This window comes from Hippopotamus amphibius, chromosome 9 (genome assembly GCF_030028045.1).
Source record: "Hippopotamus amphibius kiboko isolate mHipAmp2 chromosome 9, mHipAmp2.hap2, whole genome shotgun sequence".
Lineage (NCBI taxonomy): Eukaryota > Metazoa > Chordata > Mammalia > Artiodactyla > Hippopotamidae > Hippopotamus > Hippopotamus amphibius.
In genome coordinates, this window is record NC_080194.1 from 44,008,332 (window position 1) to 44,031,667 (window position 23,336).

The 23,336-nt window shown below is 41.0% G+C and overlaps 1 protein-coding gene across 2 annotated transcripts in view; it reads left to right on the forward strand.

Annotated features, from left to right (window-relative positions):
- PPME1 (protein phosphatase methylesterase 1) overlaps nt 1–22,844 on the forward strand; it is an 87,728-nt gene extending 64,884 nt beyond the window's left edge. The window contains exons 9-14 of one of the 2 annotated variants that reach the window (XM_057750372.1): nt 7,483–7,606; nt 15,170–15,299; nt 16,191–16,235; nt 19,530–19,594; nt 20,221–20,288; nt 21,629–22,844. In XM_057750372.1, coding sequence (XP_057606355.1) covers nt 7,483–7,606; nt 15,170–15,299; nt 16,191–16,235; nt 19,530–19,594; nt 20,221–20,288; nt 21,629–21,647 — 451 coding nt within the window. In that variant the 3' untranslated portion in view covers nt 21,648–22,844. Of the gene's footprint in view, nt 1–7,482; nt 7,607–13,939; nt 14,063–15,169; nt 15,300–16,190; nt 16,272–19,529; nt 19,595–20,220; nt 20,289–21,628 lie in introns of those variants that run through there. The other variant, XM_057750371.1, reaches the window with a different exon arrangement.
- The last annotated feature ends 492 nt before the right edge of the window (nt 22,845–23,336 follow it).

A 23,336-nucleotide genomic window follows, 5' to 3' on the forward strand; every position in this document is an offset into this window, starting at 1 on the left:
GTTTTTTTCCTGTAATTGATATCTAGTCTCATGGCGTTGTGGTCTGAGAAGATGCTTGATATGATTTCAATTTTCTTGAATTTGCTGAGGTTTGATTTGTGACCCAAGATGTGATCTATCCTGGAAAATGTTCCATGTGCACTTGAGAAGAACGTGTATTCTGTTGTTTTTGGATGGAATGTCCTATAAATATCAATTAAGTCGAGATGGTCTAATGTGTCATTTAAAGCTTGTGTGTCTTTATTTATTTTCTGTTTGGATGATCTGTCCATTGATGTAAGTGGGGTGTTCAAGTCTCCCACTATTATTGTGTTCCTGTCGATGTCCCCTTTTATAGCTGTTAGCATTTGCCTTATGTATTGAGGTGCTCCTATATTGGGGGCATAGATATTTACCATTGTGATATGTTCTTCTTGGATGGATCCCTTGATCATTATGTAGTGTCCTTCCTTGTCTCTTTTAATAGTCTTTACTTTCAAGTCTAATTTGTCTGATATGAGTATTGCTACTCCAGCTTTCTTTTGACTTCCATTTGCATGGAATATCTTTTTCCATCCCTTTACTTTCAGTCTATATGTATCCCTTGGTCTGAAGTGGGTTTCTTGTAGGCAGCATATAGAAGGGTCTTGTTTTTGTATCCATTCAGCCAGTCTGTGTCTTTTGGTTGGAGCATTTAATCCATTTACATTTAAGGTGATTATTGACATGTGTGTTCCAATGACCATTTTCTTAATTGTTTTGAGTTTGTATTTGTAGGTGTTTTCCTTTTCTTGTGTTTCCTACTTAGAGAAGTTCCTTTAGCACTTGTTGTAAGGCTGGTTTGGTGGTGCTGAATTCTCTTAATTTTTGCTTGTCTGGAAAGCTTCTGATTTCTCCCTCAAATCTGAATGAGATTCTTGCTGGGTAGAGTATTCTTGGCTGTAGGTTTCTCTCTTTCAGGACTTTCAGTATATCCTGCCATTCCCTTCTGGCCTGCAGAGTTTCTGTGGAAAGGTCAGCTGTTATCCTGATGGGTTTTCCCTTATATGTTGTTTGTTGCTTTTCTCTTGCTGCTTTTAATATTTTTTCTTTGTGTTTAGTTGTCGTTAGTTTGATTAATATGTGTCTCGGTGTATTTCTCCTTGGGTTTATTCTGTATGGGACTCTCTGTGCTTCTTGGACTTGGTTAATTATTTCCTTTCCCATGTTGGGGAAGTTTTCCACTATAACCTCTTCAAATATTTTCTCAGACCCTTTCTTGTTTTCTTCTTCTTCTGGGATGCCTATAATTCGAATGTTGGTACGCTTAATGTTATCAGTGAGGTCTCTGAGACTGTCTTCTAATCTTTTTATTATTTTTTCTTTTTCCTGCTCTGTGGCAGTTATTTCCCCCATTCTATCTTCCAACTCACTTATTCTTTCTTCTGCCTCAGTCATTCTGCTGGTTATAGCATCTAGAGTATTTTTAATTTCAGTTATTTTGTTATCCATTGCTGTTTGTTTTTCTGAGTTCTTATGAACTGTTTCTTGTACTTTCTCTATTTTGTTATTGAGATTTTGTATCATTTTTACTATCATTACTCTAAATTCCTTTTCAGGCATTTTTCCTATTTCCTCCTCATTTATTTGGTCTTGTGGGTTTTTTTCTTGCTCCTTTGCCTGCATGGTGTTTCTTTGTTTCCTCATGGTTGTCCAAACTTTTGGGGTTGCTTGTCCTTGGGTTTTTTTGCGTTATTCTGTGACCAGCAGAGGTTCCTTTATTGTTCGTCTGTAAGCGTCGGTGTGTGGGGAGGGAGAGGGTACAACAATGTCTCCTTCTCCTGGGAGGGAGTGAGCAGTGGCGCACTGATGTCTCAGTCAGGCTTGGAGGTGCCTGTTGCAGAGGGCACCGGTGGCTCAGGCGTAAACAGAAAGTCTTAGAGTTGGGCCTCTCTCGGGGGTTTTTTTCTTTTCTTTTATTCTTTTTTTTTCTCTCGGCAGCCTCCCTGCTGCTGGCGTTGCAAGGGGTTTTAATCTAGCCCCACCCGAGTGCCTGAGGGTACTTGTTATCCCTGAGCGCCTTAGGTGGCCCGCAGGGCTTCTCTCCACTGCCTGTTGCAGAGGCGCGGAAAGAGAGAGAGAGGCTATGCGCGTGGCTCCTCCCAGCCGCCAGTGAGCCTGCAGCCTCCAGCCCCCATCAAGGCCGGGCAGCTCTCAGGAATGGGCACTCCTCTCCGCGGGCCTCCTCCCTCCTGTCCTCTCGGTCCGTCACCCTACCGGCAACAATGTTTCCCACACTGAACCAGCTCTCCTGCTCCCACGCTCCCGCTCCTGGACCCTCCGTTCAGCCGCAGATCGATGTCTCGGTCCGGGAACGCTGAGCTGCGCTGCGGACCCTCCGAATGTTTCTCACTCCCTCCCGTCTGCCACAGCTCCGCCGCTTCACCCTCTTTGAGCCCTCGTAGATGCCTCCCTACGGGCTATGTCGGGCTCCCCGCAGTCGCATCCGGTGTCCGAGGCCGTCTGCTGGTGTTCAGCTGGTTCTCTGTGAGAATTACTGCGTCCTTCCGTGCATTCCCAATGCATCTGTGGGGAGGGATGCACTCCACGTCTCTCTACTTCGCCGCCATCTTTTCCTCCCGATCATGTGGTTTTTATCCTTCAGTTTGTTAATGTGGTGTATCACATTGATTGATTTGCATATATTGAAGAATCCTTGCATTCCAGGGATAAACCTCACTTGATCATGGTGGATGATCCTTTTAATGCGTTGTTGGATTCTGTTGGCTAGGATTTTGTTGAGGATTTTTGCATCTAAATTCATCAGTGATATTGGTCTGTAGTTTTCTTTTTTTGTAGTATCTTTGTCTGGTTTTGATATCAGGGTGATGGTGGCTTCAGAAAATGAGTTTGGGAGTGTTCCTTCCTCTGCATTGTTTTGGAAGAGCTTGAGAAGGATGGGTGTTAGCTCTTCTCTAAATGTTTGATAGAATTCACCTGTGAATCCATCTGGTCCTGGACTTTTGTTTGTTGGGAGATTCTTAATCACCGTTTCAATTTCATTACTTGTGATTGGTCTGTTCATATTTCCTATGTCTTCCTGGTTCAGTCTTGGAAGGTTATACTTTTCTAAGAATCTGTCCATTTCATCCAGGTTGTCCATTTTATTGGCATATAGTTGCTTGTAGTAATCTCTTATGGTGCTTTTTATTTCTGTGGTGTCCATTGTAACTTCTCCTGTTTCATTTCTAATTTTGTTGATTTGAGTCCTCTCCCTCTTTTTCTTGATGAGTCTTGCTAGAGGTTTATCGATTTTATTTATCTTCTCAAAGAACCAGCTTTTAGTTTTATTGATTTTTGCTATTGTTTTCTTAGTTTCTACTTCATTTATTTCTGCTCTGATCTTTATGATTTCTCTCTGTCTACTAACTGTGGGTATTGTTTGCTCTTCTTTCTCTCGTTTCTTTAGGTGTAAGTTTAGATTGTTTATTTGGGATTTTTCTTGTTTCTTGAGGTAGGATTGTATTGCTATAAACTTCCCTCTTAGAACTGCTTTTGCTGTATCCCACAGGTTTTGGATCATTGTGTTTTCACTGTCATTTGTCTCTAGGTATTTTTTGATTTCCTCTTTGATTTCTTCAGTGATCTGTTGGTTATTTAGTAGCATATTGTTTAGCCTCCATGTGTTTGTGTTTTTTACAGTTTTTTTCCTGTAATTGATTTCTAATCTCATAGCATTGTGGCCAGAAAAGATGCTTGATATGATTTCAGTTTTCTTGAATTTACCAAGGCTTGATTCATGACCCAAAATGTGATCTATCCTGGAGAATGTCCCATGTGCACTTGAGAAGAATGTGTAATCTGCTGGTTTTGGATGTAATGTCCTTTAGATATCTATTAAATGCAGCTGATTTATTGTGTCATTTAAAGCTTGTGTTTCCTTATTAATTTTCTGTGTGGATGATCTGTCCATTGGTGTAAGTGGGGTGTTAAAGTCCCCCACTATGATTGTGTTCCTGTCGATTTCCTCTTTCATAGTTGCTAGCATTTGCCTTATGTATTGAGGTGCTCCTCTGTTGGGTGCATATATATTTATAATTGTTATCTCTTCTTCTTGGATGGATCCCTCAATCTTTATGCAGTGTCCTTTCTTGTCTCTTGTAACATTTTTTATTTTAAAGTCTATTTTATCTGATACGAGTATTGCTACTCCAGCTTTCTTTTGATTTCCATTTGCATGGAATATCTTTTTCCATCCCCTCACTTTCAGTCTGTGTGTGTCCCTAGGTCTGAAGTGGGTCTCTTGTAGACAGCATATATATGGGTCTTCTTTTTGGATCCATTCAGCCAGTCTGTGTCTTTTGGTTGGTGCATTTAGTCCATTTACATTCAAGGTAATTATCGATATGTATGTTCCTATTATCATTTTCTTCATTGTTTTGTTTTTGTTTCTGTGGGTCCTTTTCTTCCCTTATGTTTCCCGCTTAGAGAAGTTCTTTAGCATTTGTTGTAAGGCTGGTTTGGTGGTGCTGAATTCTCTTAACTGTTGCTTATCTGTAAAGCTTTTGATTTCTCTGTCGAATCTGAATGAGATCCTTGCTGGGTAGAGTATTCTTGGTTGTAGGTTCTTCTCTGTCATCACTTTAAATATATCGTGCCACTCCCTTCTGGCTTGCAGAGTTTCTGCTGAGAAATCAGCTGTTACCCTGATGGGAGTTCCCTTGTATGTTATTTGTCATTTTTCCCTTGTTGCTTTTAATAACTTTTCTCTGTCTTTCATTTTTGTCAGTTTGACTACTATATGTCTTGGTGTGTTTCTCCTTGGGTTTATCCTGCCTGGGACTCTCTGCGCTTCCTGGACTTGGATAGCTATTTCCTTTCTCATGTTAGGGAAGTTTTCAACTAGAATCTCTTCCAGTATTTTCTCAGGTCCTATCTCTCTCTCTTCTCCTTCTGGGACCCCTATAATGCGAATGTTGGTGCATTTAACATTGTCCCAGAGGTCTCTTAGGCTGTCTTCAGTTCTTTTCATTCTTTTTTCTTTATTCTTTTCTGCATCAGTGATTATCACCATTCTGTCTTCCAGGTCACTTATTCGTCCTTCTGCCTCAGTTAATCTGCTGTTGGTTCCTTCTAGTGTATTTTTCATTTCACTTATTGTGTTGCATATCTCTGTTTGTTTGTTCTTTAATTCTTCTAGGTCTTTGGTAAACTTTTCTTGCAACTTTTTGATCTTTGCGTCCAATCTTTTTTCAAAGTCCTGGATCATCTTCATTCTGAATTCTTTTTCCAGAAGAGTGCCTATCTCCTCTTCATTTGGTTGTTTTTCTGGTGTTTTATGTTGTCCCTTCATCTGGTACAAAGTCTTTTGCCTTTTCATTTTCTCTGTCCTTCTGTGGCTGTGATTTTCAGTCCACAAGATGAAATATTGCTGATACTGCTTGATACTGCTGTCTTCCTTCTTGTGGAGGAAGCTGTCTAGGAGGCTCATGGGTGCTTCCTGATGGGAGGGACTGATGGTGGGTTGGGCTGGGTGGGTGGAGCTCAGTAAAACTTTAATCTGATTTGGTGGGTGGAGCTCAGTGACACTTTAATCTGCTTGTCTGCTGATGGGTGGGGCTGTGTTCCCACCCTGGTGGTCTTTTGGCCTGAGGCAACCCAGCATTGGAGCTTACAGGCTCTTTGGTGGAGCTAATGGTGGACTCTGGAAGGGCTCACGCCAATGAGTACTTCTCAGAACCCCTGCTGCCAGTGCCCCTGTCTCCTCGGTGAGCCACAGCTGCCCTGCACCTCTGCAGGCAACCGTCCACCACCAGCAGGTAGGTCTGGTTCAGTCTCCTATGGGTCACTGCTCCTTCCCCCTGGGTCCACACTTTTATGTGTGCCCTCCAAGAGTGGAGTCTCTGTTTCCCCCAGTCCTGTGGAGGTCCTACAATCAAATCCCACTGGCTTTCAAAGTCTGATTCTCTGGGGATTCCCCTTCCCGTTGCTGGACTGCCAGGTTAGGAAGCCTGGCGTGGGGCTCAGAACCCTCAGGACTTCTGTGGTATAACTGTTCTCCAGCTTGTGAGTCACCCAGCCAGCCTTTATGGGATTTGATTTTAACACGATTGCGCCCTTCCTGCCGTCTCATTGAGGCTTCTCCTTTGTCTCTGGATGTGGGGTGGTTTTTTTTGGTGAGTTCCAGTGTCTTTCTGTGGATGGTTGTTTAGCAGTTAGTTTTAATTCTGGTGCTCTTGCAAGGGAGAGTGCGCTCACATCTTCCTACTCCGCCATCTTGATTCTTTTCCAGTGGTAAAGCATTTTGAAAGGGAGTTACATGCAGCTGGTTCAGCGATTTGTAAATTTTTACTTCAAGTGGTGTCTTCTCTAAATATGTAAACCTATGTACGTAAGAGTCTGTGTTTTAATTGCCACATAGATATCCGCTGGAACCTTCTGTCCTTCTTAATCTAGGTGTAATTCTCTTGAATTTCATAATCCACTCCCAAAGCAGGGGTTGTTTCTTTGATACTTTGAGCTAGCTGTGAAACTTGACACCTCAATTCCTAAGAAAACCCCACCTAACAAAACACTTGTGAACATATACATCACAGACGGTTTGGTAGAGGGGACAAGAAAGAGAAGTTATCATTCTTAAAAATCTACCACTGAAGTGTGACCCTTCAGTTTATCCCAGTTTCTTTTTATTTTGCTTGTTCTTTCTCCTCTTCTCCCTTCTCTCTCCTTTTTCAAGGGCAAAATAACAAATTGTCATGCAGAGCAGACCTTGGCCCTAGCTGCTACCTAGGCTCTTGGGGTTTTACCTTTAACACTTGTCAATGTATTTTTTTTCCAACGAGTTCTTTTTAAAAGGAATTATAGTAGCAGCTGTTCCTATAACAATTTTTCTCCCTGATTATATAGTAAAGAGATATTATTTTTAGACGAAAAACAACAACAATAATTGGTTGGATCAGATGTGCTAATCTCTAAGGTTTATCTGGCCCTGGTTATTGTAATTGCCAGTTTCTGTCAGCTCATTAAAAGTGTGAGCCTTTTACCCATCTGTTTGAGCCTTGTTCTACTATAAGCAGAGTACAGTAGGAAAGCACCATGCTTTGGAGGTAATTGGGCCTGGATCTGCCTCCCAGCCTCATCCACTCATGAGCTAAGTGATCCTTGACAATTTTTTAACTCTTCAGAGCTACTTTATGGGATTGCTATGAGGATTATAGAAGATAATGCCAATAAAACTCTTGTCACCATTGCCTCAGGAAATGGTTACTCCCTCCTGTGGGTCAGAATTGGCACAGGAACTGGAAACCAGCCCTTGGAATATAGTCAAACATTGGCCATGACCTTCCACAGCCCTGGTCTACTTTTGTACATTTTAAAATGCACATTTTTCACACCTTCCTTCTCCCAGGAGCATTGTTAAGTTTTAACTAATATTTGATTATAAAAGGCCATAAATATCAGCATCTCTAAGGTAATTTGTGTGTAGAAGAGAGGTGTCTGATAACACTTTTTTTTTAAACCTAGGTGTGAAGGAATTACAAGTCCAGAAGGCTCAAAATCTATAGTAGAAGGAATCATAGAAGAAGAAGAAGAAGACGAAGAAGGAAGTGAGTCAGTAAACAAAAGGAAAAAGGAAGATGACATGGAGGTGAGTGAAAGCCTGTGTTCTTGGAAGGATGGGGTAGGGAATGATTCAAAGTGTGTAAGGTGGGGAACGAAGGTAACATTGTTCTTCTTGTTCATCATTAGATATTTTAGGGAACAAAGATACTATCATAATCGATACTTAGAGTAACTATAAGATATAAAGCACTTGTTGATAGCTCTGACAAATTGGAACATAAAACTTACAGTACTACCCTACCCTCAAACAGAATGCTTTTTCATCAGGCCTTTTCTCATCTCTGTACTTCTTTTCCCGTGGTTTATCCCATGAGAAAATCCCATTTCGTACCAGTCCACACTAAACTTATCCAGATCCTACCCATCTTTCAAGGTGTATCTCCTTGGGGAAGCTTTCCAACCTCAGTTTATATTAGTCCCTCTGCAGTATAGCACTGAGAGTGTGTAGGACACAACTTAGCACTTTCTTTTCTGAAGTTGTGACTAAGTCATAGAACTGATTTTCATAAGCCACATTCAAAATATTATGGCTTTCTGATAGTCATCCCTTGAATGCAGATTCAGTGTCCTCTAGTAACATAAGAATTGTCTTCCAACAAAAATAACCTATGTATTTTGAGGGCAGGAACTGATATTCTGTGTGAATTTCCCTCAGAGCATAGCTCAGGGTTGTGTGCATAGTGAGTGTTCTGTGAGAACGTGCTGAGCAGTTGATTTGAGGACAGTGGTGGGAAGGGGTGCTTTTTCTGGGACATGATTAGTGTGCATGAGCCACAGGCCTTCTGGGATGGATTATGAACATCTTGCTAATGACAGGGAATGGACCTGGTGTACACCACATCCTTTGCATTTGAAGATGCTAGTGTTAGCAAGGAGGAGAGTACATTTTTTTCAACAGTATTTTTAATTTAGTGAGGATCCTCTTGTGATGCTTAAGATCAATGAATAATACTTTGTACCTCTTTGGAGTTTACAAAATTATAAATAATTTATGATCAATTTGCCCTCCAACACTCTGAGAGGTGAGGGGAGATCTTTTCTCACATGTTAACAGCATAGAAACTGAGACAGAGATGAAGAGATTTGTCCAAGGTAAAAAAAATAGTGTTTAGTAGATTTGAGACTCTGATACAAAGTATCAGTTACATTTTACCTTTTATGTGCTACTATACTGAATGCTTCACATTAACATCTCTAGTTCTTTTGGCTCTGCATTATAGATATTAGCACTGTTTTACAACTGAGATGCAGATACTTGCTTATGGTCACATATAAATAGTAGTACTAAAACACATCCAGATCCTTTCATTTTTAATTCCAACTCATTTCTTCCTTATAATTTTTTATAGGCCCTATTATATGGGGTTTTATGAACTCCAGCAGTTTTGTTAGGAGGACAAACTGAGGCATGTCAGTCAATGAGGAGCATAGCTAAACAGTCTCCACCTGAGAAAGGACACAGAGAAACTCCAATAGTCACAACTTCTTGCAGCTAATAGATAAATCCTGGAGATCTGATGCACAGCACAGTAATTATAGGTAACAGTACTGTATTATAAACTTCAAAGTTGCTAAGAGACTAGATCTTAATTGTTCCCACCACAAAAAAATGATAATTATGTGACATGATAGAGGTGTTAGCTACCACTATGGTGGTAATCATATTGCAATATATAAATGTATCAAATCAACATATTGTACACCTTAAACTTAAACAATGTTGTAGGTCTATTATATATCAATAAAGGAGAAATAAATAAAAATAATGGGGAAAATGTTAATAATGCCAATTAAACTTAAAAACAACACAAAATACTGAGCACAGCTTCATAGAGGCATCTCTGTTTGCCACAGTATAAAAAGTTGTGTTTGCAATGACCCTGAAGCATACATAAGAGATCAGTTGCATCCATTCTGCTCTGTAAAAGAAAACAAGCTGTCCATTTTTATGGGGGATGGGGAGAATCTAATTCAAAATGGTTAAAATACAGAAAAGAAAGGGAAAACATTTAAGCTTTAGTCCCTAAAGGAATAAACTTCAGTTGTCCAGGAGATATTCCTTTATACATAAATCTCTCTCTTTTTCACACTGCTTTATTGAAAGGTAACTCATCCAAAGTATATAATTCAGTGATTTTTAGTATAGTCACAGTTGTGCAACCATCACAACAATCTAATTTTAGAACATTTTCATCACTTTTAAAAGAAATGTCATACTCATTTGCAGTTACTTCCCATTTCTGTCCACCCTTTCCAGATCTAGGCAACCACTAATCTACTTTCTGTCTCCACAGGTTTGTCTAATCTAAACATTTAATATAAATGGAATTATGCAATATGTGATCTTTCATTACTGGCTTCTTTCACCTTCACATAATGTGTTCCAGGTTCATCCTTGTTGAAGCATGTATCAGTACTTCATTCCTATGTATGGCTGAATAATATACCATTGTACAGATAGACCATGTTTGGTGTTTTTCCAGATTTATCGAGGTATAATTGTCAATTAAAATTGTAAGATATTTAAAGTGTACAACATGATGAACATATGCATTGTAAAAGGATATTCATTCAGTTAATTAACACATCTATCACCTCACAGATTTACCTTTCTTTTTGTTTTTTTGAGGACATTTAAATTCTACTCTCTTAGCAGATTTCAATTATATAATATACTGTTGTCAACTGTAGTCACTATAATTATGTTTTATATTAATTAGATCCTCAGACCTTATTCATCTTATAACTTAAAGTTTATACCCTTTTACCAACTTCTATCTATTCACTTACCTTCCAGCCCCTACCTTGGCAACCACTTTGGTAGACCACACTTTTAATCCATTCATCAGTTAATGGACATGTGGGTTATTTCCACTTTTTGTCTATTATGAATAATGCTTATATAAACATTTGTGTACAAATTTTTGTGTGGGCATAGGTTTTTATTCTCTTGAGTATATACCTATGAGTAGAATTGCTGGATAGTAACTCATTTTAGGAACAGCCATACTGTTTTCCAGAGTGCCTGCATCATTTCATATCCCCAGCAGTAGTGTATGAGGGAGTTCCAGTTTTTCTACATCCTTGCCAGCACTTCTTGTTACTCTCTCTTTTTGATTATAGCCATCCTAGTGGGTATAAGGTGGAATCGCATATCTGTGGTGGTTTTTTTTTGTTTTTTTGTTTTTATACAGAAGCTTTTTTACTGTCAATTAATTTTATAAATACCATGATCATGATAAGTAGTAACAGCTATCATTTGTTGACTGTCTTTTTATATCAGGCACTTTATACACATAACTAATTTAATCCTTACAACAACCTCATGAAACAGGAATTATCCATTGACAAGAAAATAGAAGCCCGAGGAGGTTATGGGACTTTCCCAAGGTCATACAGATCAAAGGATATGGGATAGAAATATATATTCAACGTCCAAAGAGAGCAAGTAATTTTGCTTCCCAGATTTTGCCAAATTCATGAGCATTCTTCCTTCTAAGCGACACCATTTGCCTCCGAGTGGTGACCACTTTTTACTCAGTTACAGTTCATCCTTCTGGTCAACACGGACTTCTACATTTTTACCCAGAAATGCTCTTCCATCATCATCTTCCTTCAGCTGCCTGTCATTTCCTGGGTCCTCAGCAGACTCCTCTTCACCTTCCTCTTCTTCAATTCCCCAGATGTCATCTTCCCTTTCCTCCTCCTTTTCCTTTTTCTTCCTGGCCTCTTCTTCCTGTTTTCTTTTTTCCATTTCCTCATACAGTTCTCTCCATTGCTTCTCTACATCTTGCTTGTATTTATTCTTACAGTTTTTTTCCTGTAACTGATTTCTAATCTCATAGCATTGTGGCCAGAAAAGATGCTTGATATGATTTCAGTTTTCTTGAATTTACCAAGGCTTGATTCATGACCCAAAATGTGATCTATCCTGGAGAATGTCCCATGTGCACTTGAGAAGAATGTGTAATCTGCTGGTTTTGGATGTAATGTCCTTTAGATATCTATTAAATGCAGCTGATTTATTGTGTCATTTAAAGCTTGTGTTTCCTTATTAATTTTCTGTGTGGATGATCTGTCCATTGGTGTAAGTGGGGTGTTAAAGTCCCCCACTATGATTGTGTTCCTGTCGATTTCCTCTTTCATAGTTGCTAGCATTTGCCTTATGTATTGAGGTGCTCCTCTGTTGGGTGCATATATATTTATAATTGTTATCTCTTCTTCTTGGATGGATCCCTCAATCTTTATGCAGTGTCCTTTCTTGTCTCTTGTAACATTTTTTATTTTAAAGTCTATTTTATCTGATACGAGTATTGCTACTCCAGCTTTCTTTTGATTTCCATTTGCATGGAATATCTTTTTCCATCCCCTCACTTTCAGTCTGTATGTGTCCCTAGGTCTGAAGTGGGTCTCTTGTAGACAGCGTATATATGGGTCTGGTTCAGTCTCCTATGGGTCACTGCTCCTTCCCCCTGGGTCCTGGTGAGCACACTTTTATGTGTGCCCTCCAAGAGTGGAGTCTCTGTTTCCCCCAGTCCTGTGGAGGTCCTGCAGTCAAATCCCACTGGCTTTCAAAGTCTGATTCTCTGGGGATTCCCCTTCCCGTTGCTGGACTGCCAGGTTAGGAAGCCTGGCGTGGGGCTCAGAACTCTCAGGACTTCTGTGGTATAACTGTTCTCCAGCTTGTGAGTCACCCAGCCAGCCTTTATGGGATTTGATTTTAACACGATTGCGCCCTTCCTGCCGTCTCATTGAGGCTTCTCCTTTGTCTCTGGATGTGGGGTGGTTTTTTTTGGTGAGTTCCAGTGTCTTTCTGTGGATGGTTGTTCAGCAGTTAGTTGTAATTCTGGTGCTCTTGCAAGAGGGAGTGCGCTCACGTCCTCCTACTCTGCCATCTTGATTCTTCCTCATATCTGTGGTTTTGATTTACATTTTTCTAATGACTGTTGATGTTGAGCATCTTTTCATGTGCTTATTGGCCATTTATATATCTTCTCTGGAGAAATATCTATTCATATCTTTTGCGCATTTTTAAATAGGGTTGTCTTTTTATTATCGAGTTGCATTTGCATATGAAATCTAATATGTATTTGGGAATAGCTTGTGAGGTTATGCTATCTCTGACTGTGGAGCTGATCTCTTATAAATGACTCATAAATGGGAAGCATTGCATGCAATAGGACAGGCTGAGGTTCCAAGTTGAAATGACAATGTGTTCATTTCAAAGTGTCCTGTGCCTGGAAAATATTAATAGAAGAGAATAGAATGAGTTATTTAGTGAGATCTAGAAGATCCAAGTTTCCTGACTCCATATCCAGTGATCTTTTTCTTTTTTTAAAAATTGTGGTAAAGAACACACATAACATAAAATTTACCATCTTAACATTTTAAAGTATATAGTTCAGTAATATTAAATATATTCACACTGTTGTGCAACCAGTCTCCAGAATTTTCTTATCTTGCAAAACTGAAACTCTGTACCTATTAAACAACAATTACCCTTTTCCCCTTCTCCCTAACCCCTAATATTCAACATTCTACTTTCTGTTTCTGTGAATTTCATTGTACTGTAGATACCTCATATAAGTGGAATCATATAGTATCTGTGATCATTAGTGATCAATGCAAATCAAATCAAATGCAAATCAAAACCACAAACATCACTTTGTACCAATTAGGGTGGCTACTATCAAAAAAATCCAAAATAATAAGTATTGGCAAGGATGTGGAGAAATTGGAACCCTTGTGCACTCTTGGTGGGATTACAAAATGGTACAACTGCTATCAAAAATGTTATGGCAGTTACTCAGAAAATCAAAAAATAGAACTACCTTGTGATCCAGCAATCTCATTTTGGGGCATACAGCCAAAAGAAGTGAAAGCAGGGTCTTGAGTCAATATTTGTACATCCATGTTCATAGCAGCTGATCTCTTAATAAGTGATGTTGAACATCTTTTCATGTACTTATTGGCTATTTATATGTCTTCTTTGGAGAAATGTTTGTTCAAGTCCTATGCCCATTTTTTAAATGAGATTATTTGATTTTTTTTGTTGTTATAGGAATTCTTTATATATTCTGGATATTAGCTCCTTATCCGATATATGACTTGCAGATATTTTCTCCCATTCAATAGTATGCCTTTTGACTCTGTTGAGTTCTTTGATGCACAAACGTTTTTAGGTTTGATGTAGTCCATTTTTCTGTTTTTACTTTTGTTGCCTCTGCATTTGGTTCCAGAACCAAGAAATCATTGCTAAGTCCACTGTCATGAAAAGTTTCATGAAGCTTTCTTCTAGAAGTTTTATAGTTGTAGGTTTTTATATTTAGGTTTAATCCATTTGAGTTAATTTTTGTAGATGGTCCAACCTCATTCTTTTGCATGTGGATATCCAGTTTCCTCAGCACCATTTGCTGAAAAGACTGTCCTTTCCCCATTGAGTGGTCTCAGCATCCTTATCAAAGATCATTTGACTGAATATGTGAGTGTTTATTTCTGGGCTCTCGAAGTTTATTGCATTGCTCTATTTGTCTGTCTTTGTACCAGTACTATGCAGTTTTGGTTACTGTAACTTTGTAATATATTTTGAAATCAGAGAGCATGAATCCTCCAGTTTTGTTCTTCTTTATTAAAATTGTTTTTGCTGTTTGGGGTCCCTTGAGATTCCATATGAATTTTAGGATGAATTTTTCTATTTTTGCAAAAATTGCCATTGGGATTTTGATAGAGATTGTGTTAAATCTGCAGGTCACTTTGTGTAGCATGAACATCTTAACCATGTGGTAATCTTTAATACAACATGTGCTGTCCCATGCTCACGTCTAGATTTTCATATTTTGGTTGATGTGGTATTCCAATTATTTATTTCAGTTATAATATGTCAAAATTTTAATGAGGCAGAAAAGTATAGAGAACCTTTTATTTGTTCAGCTTGTATTTGATAAGTGCATAGTCTGTGCCATCTACCTTATACTAAGATTTAACAAATATTGACATTTTGTCATATTTGTGTCAGATTTCCTTTATTAAATTACTGTTGCAGGAACATTATATCATTATCATAAGTAAAAATATAAGAAAACATGTTCTACCAACAAATCAATATATTTTCAGTTTTCCAGTTCTTTCCCAAAGTATACCATATTTTTCCAGTAGTAATCCTTAGATGACATATTGTACTCTGCTTCTTTCACTTAATATTATATTGTAAGGATTTGTTCATACTGCAGTGTGTTTTTTGTAGTTATTCTTTTGATGATATGTTCTTTTTGCCAAATGAATATAAGAAGCTCAATCTTGCCTCTGCCATTTACTAGCTTTGTGATCTTAAAAAAGTTTCCTAGGTTCACTGAAACTAATAGAAGTAAGAAATAAACTTCTGATTATCTAAATGTGGAATTTACAACAATAACCTATGTCACAAGGCTGTTATAAGGATTAAATGTATATTAAAATGTCAGGAACATCACATGGTAAACTCTTAGTATGTGCTAATTTTCTTCCCTTTCCTTTTCCCAGGGACCTAGTTGTCATTCTGTTTCTCCAGGGGTTGCCCTCAGAGACTCAAAACTTGTTTTTATTCCTTCAGACCAAGAAAGACCATCCTTACACTTGGAGAATTGAACTGGCAAAAACAGAAAAATACTGGGATGGCTGGTTCCGAGGCTTATCCAATCTCTTTCTTGGTTGTCCTATTCCTAAATTGCTGCTCCTGGCTGGTAAGTGTGTATGTGTTTGTATTAGCCTGGGCTGCAATAACAAAATACAATAGAGTAGGTGGCTTAAACAGTAAATTAATTTTCACACAGTTCTGGAGGCTGGAAGTCTGAGATAAGGGTTCCAGCCTGATCGAGTTCTGCTAAGAGCTTTCTTACTGGCTTGCAAATAACCACCTTTTCTCTGTGTCCTTACATGGCAGAGTGAGTGAGATCGAGCTCTCTGGTGTTTATTCTTATAAGGACGCTAATCCTGTCCTATGAGGGCCCTACCCTTATGACCACATTTAACCTTGATTACTTCCTCATTTAACCTTAATTACTTCCATATCTCCAAACATGGTCACATTGTGTATTAGGCCTTCATCATATAAATTTGGGAGGGACACAGTTGAGTCCCTAGCAGTGTAGGTGTGTTGTCATCTTAGTATGTCTTTGTTAAAACTGTTTACCAAATGGGTACCAACTTCCAAAGTGAAGTACCATCTTCACGCATTTGTGCCCTCTCTCCTCCCTTTGCCAGATCCCTAACCTAACTAAGCATAAGCATCTATCTGGGATGAACAGATTCTGGCCTGGCCTCTACCTGGTCAAGCCTAAGTTCTCTTTGAGTGTGGTATAAGGACATTCTAAGTATAATGGAAATTTAAAAAGTGAAACCCTATTTTCAGAAACCAGCTTAAACAGGCAAAGTGATTATGGGGAACCTCAGCCTAGAAAGCTTCGTGTGGTGAGAATATACGCTGAGGGAGTTAGGATTGGCATTAACATTAATTGAGAATGTCATCATGTTTACAACTTTGTAACAATGTTTACTTCATAATTGAACAGCAAAAGCTATTTGACACAGCCTCTTCTAGTAAGCTACTTGTGGATTCTTTTATTTTGTTCTAGGTGTTGATAGATTGGATAAAGATCTGACTATTGGGCAAATGCAAGGTAAGTCATGAAGAAATTATGCTCCTAGGTCCCCTGAAGGCAGAGAAATGGGCAGAGTCATGTGGAAATTTTCCATCTAAAAATGGGAACTATACTACCACATATGCCTCAGAGTTGTAAGGATTAAAGTGAGGCAGTGTGTTTGAAAGGGGCATTATAAAGTATTCTGTGTAAATGTATAATATTGTGAAAGGAGATATTCTGAATACTGATCAGTATTTTTATTATTGTTAGAATTATTAGGAAAGGGAAAGGTCCAAAGATAACCCAGATACAAAAAGGTATAAGCTCTATTTAGAAGACAGTATAATGAGGTGGTAAAAGCCAGCACTCTGAGGTTGGGAGAACTGCATTTGAGTGCTGCTTCTTTCCTACTAATTATTTTGACCCTGAGCAAGTTACTTGACCTGCCTTAGCTTTAGTTTTCTCAGTCTATAAAATGAGTAGATTGATGGCAACCTCACAAAGATCGTGAGGTGTAATGAGTAGGAAAGTGACATGTGTAGTTAGGTCCAGGTGTTTTGGCCAGATGACATAGAGCTAGTGGAACCAGTTTCATGGAAGCTCTTGGCTTTAGTACAAATGAAAGGCTTGATGAAGGTGAAGTCAATAGGCATTGGCAACTTTGCGTTATAGGAAGAAGAGGTGCCAACTCCAAGGCCAAGGTTTTGGGCTTAAGCAGATTCTGTTCTTGACCTTCCTTCTTTTCTACTTACTCTCCCTGGGTGATCTCATGGCTCCCATTTATACCCTGACAATTCCCAAAGCTAAACATCTGACTCATACCTCTCTCCTGAGCTCCAGACCTGGTCTATATATCAAACCTGGTGGACATTTCTACTTGGATGTCTCATGGACCCCTCAAACTGTTCTTGGAGCTGTCCTCAAGCTCTCCGCAGAGAAAGGGGCTATTTTCCTTGATAATAGTTGTTCAGAGGCCCCTGATTTATCAAATTCTGGCCTTAGACCCTCATACCTTACCCTTTCTCTTCACAACTACATAATGTCCTGAGGCCTTGAGCAGACAATGGGCTGGGACTACTGATTTTTATGGCACTGATGTTGGTAATTCTGAGCTTAGACATTTTTCCTTAAATTCATTTAAGCAGACCTTTTCTAAGCACTCTTTCTGTGTAAGACCTATGCTTGATGCTGAGCACACAGAAGAATCAGACATAGCTCTCGATACTATCTCAAAGCAGTTAATCTCAACTAGAATAGCATTTGGAACCAGTGTTGATCACCAGCCTTGGAAGCAGACAGTCCTGGGTTTGAAGCACTCTTACTGGTTTTGTGGCCTGAGTGAATTGCTAACTTCCTTAATTCTGAGTTTCTTCATCTATCAAATGGAGATAATGAAATATCTCAATTCGTGTGATGTTTAAATGAGAAAATATGGGTGAAGTGAAATAAATGATGGCTTCATTGTGTCCAGGAGGCACTCATGATCCCTCATTAGATCCCTCCTGTTTCCCCAATGAGGTTTATACCAAGGCCACCTTCTCTTTCAAAGCTTCCCATGAGTATGTATAGAGAGTAAATGGGATGAGGGATAACATCCATAAAACAAAAAGAAATGGCTAAGTCACCATAGAGTCCAAACCATAGCCTTCCCAGCACTGTGTTTAAACCAGCTGAATTAGATGCTGAATCCTAGAAATCCAGAACTCATTCATGGTGCAACTTGGGTCAGTGATTTAGGCTCCCTGAACCTAAAGTTCTTCATTGGTAAGATTGGGAGGGAGTTGGAAATATGCCCACCTCATAGAGTAATTGTGAGGATTATCCATGATTATGTTATTTTATGTGTACTGGGCACAGTGTTGTTAGTATGTCTCCCTGATTCCTTACACCCACTCTTCCGAAGAGGAGTAAAAAATGCATCCCTAGTCATCAAGGTTTGAGTTGTAAGTTTTATCAGGTTATTTGCTCAATTGTTCGTTCATCCAATGAACAAGACCCCTGGGTTGAGCCCTGTTAGGGATTTAGAGCAAGTAATGATATTAGCCCTGTTCTTATGGAAACGACACACTGCTGGTGAGGCAAGCACCAGTGGCATATAGATATTAGCTTACAGAACAAGAAGGGCACAAGCTGCTCTGTGTTTGGATCCAAATGCATTAATAGTAGTACATTAGGAGATACAGGAGAGAGGGGATCAGGCTGGAGCACCCAGAGGCAGCTTACTGCAAGAGGACGGTCATAAGCTGGACCTTACTGGATAGAATGGTCTTAGTTCCTCTGCTAATTAATTAAGTGGCCTTGGGCAAATCACTTTACTTATCATGGCCTCAGTTTCATCATCTCAAAAAAGAATTTTAGTATTCATCCTGCTTAATTTTATAGGGTAAATTTGAGAATCAACTTAAAAAATGGATACATGAGAACTTTGAAATTTTTTAAGGCACTGTGTAACTGGGCTTAGAATCTCAGAACGTGATAACCAGAAGGACTTCCAGAGCTTACTTCCTTACTTTGTAAATGGAGACATTGAGGCTCTGAGAGTCTGTTCTCTCTACCTGTGGCAGCTCAGGGTCCCATATTCTCTAGTCTCCTTAGAGATCTTGCTTTATCAGTCATCTCTGTTCACTCTTAATAACTATCATATTAGTTGTGAGCTTACAGTGTCCTACAGGACAGTGTGAGAAAGTGCCTAGTACCATGTCTGGCACATAGTTAAGCACTCAAATGGTAGCTTATTATTGTAATAATAAATCTCAAAGTCCTTAACATAGCTTACAAACCCCTTAATGGTATGGTCCCTGTTTACCTCTCCAGCCTCATTGTTAACTCTCACGAGCACCCTGCCAAAGTTTTTCTTTTTAGGAGCAAATACCATTTAATCCTCCTTTCTTTGTATAAATCATTTTTTCTGTGTGGGAAGCCTTCCTAGACCCCTATTTTATTGCAAAGCCCTCCTTCCTGTGGTTTTCCAGTTCCATGTGCTCAGTATTATCATAAATGTTGTTGACTGCATTAAAATGTTGGCTTTTATATTTTGCTCTCCCATTAGACTATAGTGTAAACAGGAACTGTTTCTATGTGTCTGGCCCAAAGTAAATGCACACTAAATAGGTACAGATGGAAAAAGTGAAGGGAAAATGATTTGCTCAAGGTTACAATTTCAAGTATTAGCATCCTCCCCAAAGGATTGGTAGTAATTGGGTCCAGAGTATTGGAGTGGGGGCGGGATGGGGAGGTCCTGGCTGCCTGGAGTGACCTGTGAGGCTGCAGAGATGGTAAGGAGAGGACCATTTTAGTCCCTGAGATGGCTTTGGTTTTTATCTTCCCCAGGGAAGTTCCAAATGCAGGTCCTACCCCAGTGTGGCCACGCAGTCCATGAGGATGCTCCAGACAAGGTGAGTCTGGTGCCTGATGACTATAAAAGGACAACTGTGAGAGTAACTGGATTTCACAGAAGATAGAACAAGCCTCTGAGTCAGCCTGTGTTGCCTGCACCAGCTCCTGTGGGGCCTGCACAGATGCAACTCCACCAGCTCCCCAAACCTCTCCCTGGCAGCTGCTTCTGGTCTTGGCTTTCTGTGTATGGGCTGGGGAGCTACTGGCACCCTGCTTTTTCACCCAGGGCCCTATTGTTAAGATCTTAAGCTCTATTTCTGCATTACCCCTGAAAGCCAGATGGAAGAAGGGATAATTGGGGTAGAAACTGCTCCCTAAACCACAGTCACACTTAGAATTAGTATGCACTCCTCCTGTAGGAAGAAAGTGCTTTGTAACAGTAAGGGGATAAATAAACCTTACTTCATTCCTCTTGACTTCTCTGGGGCCATCCCTGGCAAATGGCCAGAGAGGAGTCTCCCAGCCCTGCCGGGACCCAGGTCCTTTTAATTTCAGGCTCCCTAGAACTGTAGGACCCATGAGTCTACCATAGAGCCTGTACCTTCCAACAGAAGCTCACAGGACCTCCAAGGCTGAACTCCACTGCTACCCTTAACATGGCCTGGAATCTCTCTCCCTTTTCCAGGTAGCTGAAGCTGTTGCCACTTTCCTGATTCGACACAGGTTTGCAGAACCCATCGGTGGATTCCAGTGGTAAGGAAGTACAAAGGTTTAAGGAGCCCAACATTGCTCCAATAGAGGGATATTTGCAAGGTTGTAAATATCTCTGCCTTACCCCTGCCTGGTTTAGGTCACCATGCCATTCTTCCTCCTCAACACAGAGCCCAGCATGTGTTTCTGCAAAGCCATGGTTGGTTCTTTCCCTGTCTTCTGGTCCAGTGAGTTGTTGCTAAGCTGACATTAAATAGTACCTAGTCCCCCACCCCCTTTGTGATGTGTACTTCTTCTTGAGATGCCCCTTCCTATGGAGGCTAGGATGGGAATCTGTCCTTTTCCAGGCTCTTAGAGAAGTTCTGTATGCCTTCTCCTGCGCTGCTGCCAAGGAAGGTAGGCCAGGCCTTGAGACTGTGTAGAGATTCGGAGCAGGGTTTCCAATCCCAGCACTATTAACATTTAGAGTGGGTAATCCTTTGTGGTGGGGGGGCTGTTCTGTGCATTGTAGCATGTTGAACAACATTCCTGGGCTTTACATATTAGAAGCCAGTAGCACCCCCCAACACACAGTTGTGACAAGCAAAAATGTTTCTAGATTTTACTAAATGTCTCAAAGGAGGCAAAGTCATTCCCAGTTGAGAACCACTGGGTCTAGAGGGAAAAGGATGGCTCTCATCCTAGGAAGCTCTCTGTCTGATTAGGGAGACACAGTAGATCTCTTTGTTGAGGAGGAGGAGGAAGAGAAGCATGGTAACCCAAACCACATGGCCCTGGCCCCACCTCGAGAAGCTCCTAGTCTTTGCTACAGAAGGCCCCTGATCCTCAAAGAGCCCACAGGCCTAATGAAGAGTCACATCTGCCAGTTGGAAAGTCTCTTATCTGATTTTGATGATGGTCCAGGGGAACTTGTTCCCCAGCCTCAGGAAGTTTGAAGAAGAAAAAATGTTGAAGAAAAAGAAATAGTTTCTGCATTAGGGAGTTCTGAATGCCAGGGCCTAGGAGATATGGATGACAGAGCAGGGTAGGCATTGGAAATGAGGACAGGAGCCTGGTACAGTGAGCCACACAAGTGATTCCCTTATGCCAAAACACCCCTCAAGAAGCTGATCATTGATGGATCCCAGGAATCAACAATAAAGACTTAATTCCTCTTAATAAGCAGTGTTTGGGGCCCCTGGCTCATTTGGAGCTGTGGTCAAATCAGCAGTACCCTGAGAGCAGACCATGTGTCTAGCCCTGGATGGGGCTGAGAAGAGAAGCGAGAGATCTACAAAGGCTTTGGTGATCATTAGGGAGGGTTTCCTGGATGAGACAGGGTAAGCAGGGGGAAAGCTAGTGACGGTCACATTTGTTTTCCATTCTCTTTCTACCCTTCACAGTGTGTTTCCTGGCTGTTAGTGACCTGCTCTCCTTCCCTCCCTCAACATTGAGCTCGGTTGTAAATACATCGCACCAGAGGCCACTGTGATGCCGCTGTCTCCTCCTCACCATCCCGCCCGACCATGTGACACCGGCTCCCTATAGACGGGCATCCCCAGATGTACAAACCCTTTCGTGTATTCCTGCCAAAAGCATTGTTTTCCAGGGCCTTTGACCAACATTGGTCTCCCCAGTCTAAGGTTCCCCAGCTCCTATCCCTTCCCTATTCAGGGGTAGCCCCTGCCTGTCCTCCTTGCCTTGCCCAGGGTGAAGCCTCCATCAGAACTGCCACCCTGGGCCCCACTCCTGGCATTAGGCAATGCACCTGGGCCCAAATGTTTCCCCAGGCTCAGGGACCTCCATTCCTTGAGATTGTTCTTGCCATGGTCCTGCCCTACCTCAGGGGATGGACTGTGTGCAAAATGGTCCTTATTTTTTCCCTTTTAAATAAAACACCAGTCAGGTACCTTTTTATCCCCGTCTTACTCTTCTAGGCTTGGAAGACCCAGAGAGGCCAGGATCTCGTCCTTAAGTACAGGGAGGGTGGTGGATAGCATCACAAGAAACCAGCCTGAAAATCAGGCCCAGTCAGTCCAAGCACATGGCCTCCCATCTGGGGAGGGCCCACCGTCCCACTCCCACGTCTGGGCACCTGCCCTGGGCTGAGGCCAGGCTGCTCCAGGGGCCTCTTGAGCCCTCACCTGCCACAGAACAACCCAGGTTGAATACAGCCCATGCACAAAGCCACCGGCTAAGGCCCGTGGAGTTGTTTTTAAGAATCAGATTTAACCATTTTCATAATTGGTCCCTGGAGGTGTGCGAGTGCCTGCTTGCCTTTTCGAGACCCACAGCTTATCTTAGCCATTCGTGGTTTCCATGTCACTCTTCATAGAAACAGTACAGCCCAGCATCCTCAATATTTGCCCTCTTCCAGCTGCCTCATCACAACACTTCGGCCTCCCCCTGCTGCCCAGGCACACCATTTCCAAGGGCAGGGAGGGGCAGTCTCCTGCAGCCCATCTTTTCTGTGACTGTCTTAGGTGATGCGTAGCCCCCTCCACCTTTTGACCCAGCTATCCCTGTCCTGCTGCAGGGTCCGAAGTCTGGGACCTACTTTGTTTCTTTGTTATTTATGACCTTGTTTAATGAAAATAAATCTCCCAACCTTTATCTATCTTGTCTTTCTCTATGGAGTTGTCCTTATTTCTGTTGATCTGGGGGCAGGTGACAATTCACTGGATTTAGTCACCATAGAGCTCCAGAAAAACCTCTTTCCTGCAGCCCACAACATCTTATGTTCTGCCTTCTCCCCAGATCCATAACGCCCAGTGGAACGATCAGAGCCCAGCCTCTACTGCAGCCCGGGAGACTAGATTTCAGTCCCATCTCTTCACGTTATTTGCTGTGTTGACTTTGGCCCAGAACAGGACAGTCTGTGCACCGTCCACATGACCTCAGGCACTCAGGGCTTCACATCTGGCAACACCCAAACTGGAGATATCCACAACCTAGATATCTCCTGAATTCTAGACACTAGTCCATCTACTTCTCCGTATCTTCCAGATGACCAGAAGCCATTCATATTGTCCATTCCTAAAACCGAACTCATTTTCCCCCTAAAACTTGTTCTTCCGCCCACGTTTCCTAGCTTAGTAGTGATAGATACCA